The sequence below is a fragment of the Terrapene carolina genome, unplaced genomic scaffold, assembly GCF_002925995.2.
Source record: "Terrapene carolina triunguis isolate 2854851 unplaced genomic scaffold, T_m_triunguis-2.0 Scaffold33259, whole genome shotgun sequence".
Taxonomy (NCBI): domain Eukaryota; kingdom Metazoa; phylum Chordata; order Testudines; family Emydidae; genus Terrapene; species Terrapene triunguis.
In genome coordinates this window covers 1-8,245 of record NW_020697610.1, presented here as the reverse complement: position 1 = coordinate 8,245, position 8,245 = coordinate 1, and the positions used below count along the sequence as shown (strand labels likewise).

Sequence of the window (8,245 nt, the reverse complement as noted above, 5' to 3'; positions counted from 1 at the left end):
GTGATGCTGTCTGCACAGAGAATGGCCGACACCCTGTCTCCTGGCAACTGATGGCCTGGGCTCCTCCTCTGCAAGGTGACAACTGAAGGTGTTGGAGAACAAAGAGATCGGGTGGCCTCCTGGCCCGGGAAAGAGACAAAGGCCAGAGAAGGGGCTGGAGGGGATTTCAGTTTGGAGCTGGCTGGGGAAAGAGAGGGAGGCCCAGACCCGGGGTCTGGCCTCCCTGGCCCCAAGATGGACCTGACTAAGGGGTCCAGTTTCTGTACCTACAAGCTCTGGTTTGGACTGTGTTCCTGTCGTCTAATAAACTTTGTTTTACTGGCTGGGTGAGACGGCTGGAGGGAGTTTCAGTTTAGAGCGGTTGGGGGAAATGGAGGTGATGCTGTTCCCCAGGGGTGTGTGCAGATCTGCAGCTTGTGTGGGGCTCGGTACCGCAGGGATGGGCTGTAGGCTGGCTCTGCTCAGAGTCCTTGAGCTGCGGGTTGGGTTAGGAGCTGAGGCCAGATTCTCAGCCACTGTCACTTTACACCTGGTGAAGATCTGTCCCAGGCTTTGCATTGCTGCAGTGTATGAAGATCTAACTCCCCCCTGCAGTAACTGGGCAAACAGCGCTCCTGCGCCAATGCTGTGGACAGCGGGTAGTTTGCCCTGCCAGCCCCTTCGGCCTTGGGTGCCATGGCTGGGGAAGACGGACTGCAGATGATGAATCACTGCCTCACGAAGGTGTGAGAGGCTGGTTGCCACGTTTGCCAAGGCTGCAGTTCTCTGGTGCGGTTGTGATTGACGCACGTGGTCTTGGGCTCGCTTTGCCCGTCTCCCTCTCGCTGCCCAGGCACCCTTTGCTCCAGGAACGTGACGTGTAGTTTGGAATCGCTCGCTTCTGTCTATTGCGAATAACATCACCAACAGGCTGTACCTCCTCCGGGCAGGGCCACTGGGGAGGGCGAGGACAGGGTGTCACGGACCCACAGGGTTGGTGTACGGCCCCAGCTTGGGAACGGTCTCTAGGACGAACCCCTCTGATGTGCCAGACCCCCTAGGGGTCTCAATCTTTTTCCAGGGTAGGCCGTGCGGCTTACTGCCTCCTTAGACACCTCTGGGCTTGCAGCCCCCCAGCTTCCCCCCATGAGCTCCGTCAGCGGGTCCCTGAGGGAGACTCGTACAGATGCCCCTGGCCCAGCCTTGGCAGTGACACTCACACAGCACTGTCCCACAGTCGGGTTTATTCATTAGCTGGCACATGGCCCAGGCAGGCCTGAGGGTAGCACAGAGAACTGAAGGGTAAAGCACAGTCCAGTCTGGTTAGCCCAGCGCCCAGCCAAGCTGCAGGGACCTCTTGGTTCAAGCTCCGTCTGTCGCTCAGTTCAGTCTCGAAGGGGGGAGAGATGTGACGGAGCAGGGAGTGGGAGGACTGACCTGGGGATGTCGCAGGGGAGTTTTACTGGGACTGTCTGCATGGGGGATGGGAGAGCAGGGGGTGACTTCACTTGAGGGACGATACCTGAGCCTGTAACCTGAGCCAGGAGGGGGGTTGGGGCCAGGTGACACCTTTGCCCGGAAAACTGGAGAAAGGCTGGGGGAGGAGCCGGGGGAAGGCTGGGTGAGATGGCTGGGGGGAGTTTCAGTTTAGAGCGGTTGGGGGAAATGGAGGGAACCCCAAGGCTGGGGTCTAAGCTCCCTGCCTCCCCCGAGGGACCTGAATGGGGGGTCCTGGTTGTACCTACAAGCCCTGCTTGGGACTGTGTTCCTGTCGTCTAATAAACCTTCTGTTTTACTGGCTGGCTGAGAGTCCAGGTGAATCGCAGGACGTGAGGGTGCAGGGCCCTGACTCCCCCACACTCCGTGACAGAGGCCCCTGACCTGAACTCAGCCGTCGAGAGCAGTGCTGTGCCGGGCTGTCAGCGGGTTCCCTGCGCCACCGTCTGCGCTCTCCCTGTCCATGGACTCACTTCGCCTGTCCCGTGGGGTGCTTTGTGCACAGCTGGTGTCGGGGTCCCCCTTAGCAGTCCATGTCTCCCTGCCCGAGAGGCCCCCAGGAGCTCCAGCCTTCCCCCGCAGGGGGCGCAGACAGGTCTGTCACAAGCGGGCTGTGTAGTCGAGTGAGTTGCTCTCTTTGGATTCCAGCTGCCAGTGTCCCCGGGGTCTGTGTGGATCTCGGCCAATTCCCAGGGCCTGCTTCGGTCTGCTCCCCTGCGGGCGCTCAGGGTGGGGCTGGCATGCAGGGGTGGGGTGCTGGGGTGGCTGCTCTGTGGCTGGGCTCGCGGCAGTCCTGGCACTGCTCAGTGCCACCCCTTGGCTGCTCCCTGGTTGTGCCAGTGCTCTTCAAAACACACGACTCCACCAGCACCCGCCCCAGGTGCTGCATTCCCACCCTGAGTTATTTCTGCTGCTCTGCAGCTCTCATTACTGTTCTGTCTGGCTCTTGGTTCCTTCAGAGCGAGGTCGTCAGTGCTGCTGACAGCCAGGCCCTTTCCCAGAGAACCTGTGAGCATCACGCTGCTCTAGCCGGACCTGGTGCCCCCGACAGGTCCCCTCGCTACACTGCTCAGCCCATTCCCACGCAGCCCCTGCAAGATCCTGCTCACAGAGGGCCGTGCGAGGAGCCTCCAGACTGCGGCTCTCCCCTCACGGCGCTGCAGATGGAGCGGGTCGCCCTGGGCGCTGGCGGCCCCTGCCCCATTGCTCTGGTCTGCTTCCCATGTGGGCTGGCCCCCAAGGGCTGCTCAGCAATTCCTGTTTAGTTCCAGGCCCATCAACTCTGCGTTGCCTTCAGGAGCAGCCAGCCTGGGCCCTTCCCAGAGCAGCCCTGGCTCCCAGGAGAGGGCCCCCGCGCTCGGGCAGAATAGGCCGTGGCTGTGTCGTGGCTGGGTCTGGCCTGGGGGAGCGCCGGGCCGGGGCCTGTTCCCATCACACGACTCACTTCAGCTGATGTCTGTGCTCTTTGGCTGCAGTCCCATGACCTCGATGCTTGGGTGGGCGTCGTGCCCAGATGGGGATGGGGAGCGGAGTGCAGAGCAGCTGGGTCCTGTCCAGAGGGTGGTGCATGCGCTGTCCCTCTGTGGGGGCCTGGATCCCTGGGCTGTGGGGGGAGCGTCCTGAGGGGGCTGCTCAGGCTGCAGGGCTGATGGCTCTCCTCTGACGCCGAGTGACCCTGGTGCATGTGGGGGGACACGGCAGGGCCCGGGCCAAGGCTGTGCGTAGTTAGCCAACTCTGCTGGCAGACCAGCCCTGCTCCGTCTGACCGCCCCCTGTCACGGAGTGTGGGGGAGTCAGGGCCCTTCACCCCCGGCTTCCTGCGATTCACTGGGACTCTCAGCCAGCCAGTAAAACAGAAGGTTTATTAGATGACAGGAACACAGTCCCAAGCAGAGTGTGTAGGTACAACCAGGACCCCTCAGCCAGGTCCCTCTGGGGTGCAAGGATCTTAGATCCCAGACCTGGGGTTTCCTGCGTCTTCCCAGCCAGCCCCTGTCATGGAGTCCCCAGGCGATGCTCTGGAACTGCTCCCCACAAAGCCAGGCAGGACTTTGGGGAGCCTCCTCTCTCCGGAGCAGACTGTCTTCAGGGCAAGAAGCTCACACAGCTTCACCTTCCTGGGTCTGACCTGGGAGCATTCAGCATATGCCCCTCCGTGCGCTTCCCACAGCGAGTCCGCCCAGGCGGGGTCCTGTGGAAGCCAGAGGTCCTGCACCCCCACTTCGCAGTCAGACGTGACTCCCTCTGCTGGGGCTCAGGGCACAGAGCCTGCTGCTCTGAGGCTAGTACCCACCAGGCCTCCCTCCCTGGCGGCTGCCCAGTGACTTTAAGCAGTGGTGCTGGGGGGCTCAGGCTCCCGCAGGAGCAGGAGGGCTGCAGCTCGGGGGTGCTGGCTATAAATCCCAGGGGACTCTGGTGGAGAAGGCCAGGCCGCCCAGGGATGCTGGCTGCTTTCCCTGGCTCTGTTCCCTGCAGTCGAGGCATGGATGGGTGTCAGGAGTGGTGACTCTCCCCCCAGTCCCAGCAGTACCCGTGCACCCCTCCCTGGGTGCTGATGGCCCGGGGCAGTGGGCTCTGAGCCAGCTCTGGAGGGTGCATTCGGAAGAGGATTCAGCCTCTCACTCACGTGCCCCCGAGAACCCCAGCGCTGCCCTTGGCATCAGGGCTGTGGGGCCCCGATGGCTGCTGGCAGGTGGGGCCATGCTGGGGGTGGCTGGGGCGACTGGAGCTCGGTGCGGCCGATGCTGACCGGGAGCAGCATCAGCAGGGTGGGTGAGCCGGCGAGCCGCACGGTGGGGGCTGCTGGCTGCGGGGAGGGGGTGGCTGGCCCAAGCCCTGATCTCTGTGTCTCTGCAGGCGATGGCAACCCCAAGGAGAGCAGCCCCTTCATCAACAGCACCGATCTGGAGAAGGGCAAGGAGTACGACGGGAAGAACATGGCCCTCTTCGAGGTAGGGCACCAAGCAGGAGGGGCCGCGGGGGGGGGGCAGCGTGGAGGGAGGGCGCGGCCGGCTCAGGACAGGTACCTCGCCCTCACCTGTCGCTGCCCCTAACAGGAAGAGATGGACACCAGCCCCATGGTCTCGTCCCTGCTGAGCGGCCTGGTGAACTACACCAACCTGCCGCAGGGCAGCCGGGAGCACGAGGAGGCGGAGAACAACGATGGAGCCAAAAAGAAACCTGTGCAGGTGAGGGGGTTCAGTACCGGGCTCCAGCGCTGGCCGGCGTGGGGGGGTCTGGGGGGGTTCTCTGGGGCTGCCGGTGTGGGGCAGTGCCAGGGGGGGGTTCTCTGGGGCTGCTGGCATGGGGCAGTGCCAGGGTGGGGTTCTCTGGGGCTGCTCTCAGGGGCTGTGGGTTCTCTCCCAAGGGACTTGCCCCTGCACGTCAGTGCCAAGCCATGGCACAGCCACACAGACGTGGCCAAGGGAGCGGGCGAGCGAGTGGGATTCGCCCTCTCCCTGCAGGACTCACTGGCTTGGTGCTGAGTCCCTGGGCGGGCAGTGCGGCTTCCCGCCAAGGGGCCAGTTGCCCAGCAGCTCCCGCTTGCCCGGATCTGGAGGCTCCTGGTTTCGATTTGCATTTTCTGGCCTGAGCGAGGTTCTCTGCGGCTGTGGGAGTTCAGGAATTCCCACGCTCTCACTTCCAGCTCCCAGGGCTCTCCGGGCAGGGTCCATCTCGCGTGCACTAGCAGGAGGGCCTGTCCTACCGCCTTCGCTGGGCCTTCCTCCGTGGAGTGGGACCCTCCCCCATCTCCCAGTCCTTGCTGCAGTCGCAGGTGAGTGGGACGTGGCTCATGCTGCTGCTGCCAAGATCAGCAGGGCGCTGCCATGGGCCCAGGTGCACCTGACCCTTCTGAGGTGCCTGATGTCTGCATCGCTTCCTGCAGAGATCCCCAAGCACCAGGCCTTCCGAAGTGCCCCGGGCTGCCCCGGGCTGTCACGGGCACAGCCACCCCGGGCAGCTGCCATGGCCCCCTGCCTCCCCGCCAGTGGCTTGGACCACCGGGCGGGCTGTGATTAAGCCAGGTACATTGCAATCCATGGAGCTCTGCGACGTAGCCAGGCCCTAAGTGGGCAGCCCCGAGCCACCAGCACCGTGGGCTCCAAAGCGTCACAGCCGGGAACAAGTTCCCTGTCCCTGTGATTTCCTGCCGGCTCCCTGTGTGAGCAGCCGCACGGCGAGGGGCAGCCTGGGCTGCAGCTGGCACTGTTCCAGCAGGGAAACGAACGGCTCTGATCCCCGAGACCGATCCCCGCTGGTGGGTTTGGGGGCGTCTCGGGAGCCCCGTGCAGAGGAGCAGGGAAGGAACGAAAGGCCCCCCAGTTGTGCAGAGAGAGGGGTGGCAGAGGCCTGTCTCCAGCAGGGTAGCTGTAGCGATCCTCTGCAGCAACCGTGTTTGCATCCTCCTCGCCTTCTTTCACTCCCTCTCCCTGTCCTATTCCATGCACGCCCTGTGCCAGGAGGCAGGCACTGCCCTGGCCGCTGCCCTGGAGCTCCCCTTGCCAGCTCTGTCTGAGCCCTCCCCTCTGAACCGTTCTCCACAGCTGCCATGGTGAGGCATGGAGCAAATGAGCCCCCCCCTTTTTTTTGGTTCGTGACCCCCCCCCCCCAGTTGTCTCTGCACCAGGACTCCAGAGACTTGACCCTCTCAGGCAAATCTTTCCAAGGCCCTGTGGCCTATGGGGGAGCTGATGCTGCCTTCCTCATGTCTAATGGCGCCGTGCTTTTCTCCGTAGGCTCCGCGGATGGGCACTTTCATGGGCGTTTACCTGCCCTGCCTGCAAAACATCTTTGGGGTGATCCTCTTCCTGCGCCTCACCTGGGTGGTGGGAATTGCTGGCATAATGGAGTCGTTCTGCATGGTCATCCTTTGCTGCTCCTGCGTGAGTGATGCTGTTATCCCTGCCCTGCCGTGCAGCTGTCACCCCAGACCTGTAAGCTCTGCTGTGCTCCGGCAGCGGAGTGTCCCGTCCAGGTGGGGTTAGACCAGACGGGCAGAGCCCAGCACTGAATGGACAGGCCTAGGTCAAGGGTTGGAGTTCCTTGGGAGCGGCAGGGAGGAATAATTCACCTCCCCTGTTTGCATGAACATGGCTCAGCCTAGGAGTCAGGAAGAAACCCCACTCCAGTGCTGCCGGAGGGAGACTGCAGCTAAAGAGAGAGCATCCTGGAGGACTGGAGCCAGCCACCTGTTACTAGGGAACAAGATGGGAGCACTGAATGCTGACACGGCTGATCGACCGAAACCCATCACCTCGCTGGGAAACCAGCCTTTACAAGCCAGAAGCTGGTCCCAGTTCTATCGATCCTGGAGACAGGCGGGAGTGTGCTGCCTGGGGGCCCCACTGAGGGGAGCGGCTACTTCTTGGGGACTTTATTTCCTGGGATCAGAATCGGATAGTCCAGCACCCCCTTCTTGTGGGCCGTCCCCCGCCCTGTGCAGAGCAGTTACACAGCTCTTTTGTGTGCAGTTCAGGCAGTGTTACAGCTGGGTGGCAAGGGGCCCCCGCTTCCAAGATGGTGCCCCCCCCCATGCAGCAGGGTCGCCAGAGACCAGGAAACCCTCATGTTAAAACCCTCTTTCCTGGTGCGGGCCACGCTGCAGGGCGACCTGCCCTCCCATTGGCCCTCTGCTATTTAGGAGCAAGAAAAGCCAGGTCACATGCTGAGGGCACGTCTACACTTCAAAAGCTGCATCGGCGCAGCTGCGCTGTGGTAGCGGTTAATGAGCCGATGGGAGAGAGCTGTCCCGGCGGCATAGTTAATCCACGTCCCCGAGAGGCGGTAGCTATGTCGGTGGACCCGGCGCTGTCTACACTGGGGGCTATGTCGGTGTAACTGCGTCACTCAGGGCTGTGGATTTTTCACACCCTGAGCAACGTAGTTACACCAACATAGGTCTGACGCGCAGACCAGACCTTAGTGAGGAGAGCAGTCCTGGGCAGCCCTCCAATGCGCTGCAATCTCCGAGCCTCTCTTCTAACGGGTCCCAGCTCCGTCCTGGGGGGATCACCTCCGAAGCTTTAGCTCGCCCAGGAGCACACGGGGCAGGAGCTGGCATGGGACCCACAGCCCAGGGGCGGAGCGCCTGGGGAATAACCCCGGGGCTGAATTCAGCTTCCAGGTCTGAAAACTCAGCTTGTCCCCTGCCCCACGACAAATGGTCAGACTGGCGTCACTCACACAGGCAAACGCTTGCCCGATTCCTGGCCCCCCCTCACTAGTGACACTCCCCCAGGTCCGTAATTACTGCTCCCCTCCCGGGCGCTGCATTATTCTTGGCCCCCGGCCTGGTGCCCCCGGCCCATTGGGGCACAGGAGGCAGCCTGGCTCCGAGGTGCCTCTAACCCTGTGGTTTTCCTCTCTGCAGACGATGCTGACGGCCATTTCCATGAGTGCCATCGCTACGAACGGCGTCGTGCCAGGTAGGGTGAGGGCTGGGCCTGGCTGCTCCTCTCCCCACTGCGCATCATTGCCCTGACTGCATCATCAGGTGCTGACTGCCTTTAGCAGCCTGGTCCCCCAGCCACCCCCCCGCAGCCACCCCCTGCGGCTACGACCCTGCACGGCTGGGCAGGGCCGCACCAGGCAGAGTGGCCATAGACCCTGAATCTCTGGTGGGAGAGACCAAAGTGCATCAGCCGCTGGCTTTTGGAAGGAATGTGCTGAATTCTGGGCTTGTGTCACGGAGTCCCCGGGCGATGCTCTGGAACTGCTCCCCACAAAGCCAGTCAGGACTCTGGGGAGCCTCCTCTCCCTCGGAGCAGAC

General features: G+C 62.9%; 1 protein-coding gene across 1 annotated transcript; it reads left to right on the top strand.

The window, feature by feature from the left end:
* Positions 1 to 675: 675 nt before the first annotated feature.
* LOC112120167 (solute carrier family 12 member 5-like) lies at positions 676 to 7,901 on the top strand (the record flags this gene model as incomplete). Its single annotated transcript, XM_029914194.1, has 6 exons — positions 676 to 723; positions 2,436 to 2,700; positions 4,333 to 4,427; positions 4,533 to 4,664; positions 6,213 to 6,359; positions 7,847 to 7,901. Coding segments are annotated over exons 1-6 (742 nt in total), but the record flags the coding sequence as incomplete, so codon positions are not given.
* Between the last annotated feature and the right edge of the window lie 344 nt (positions 7,902 to 8,245).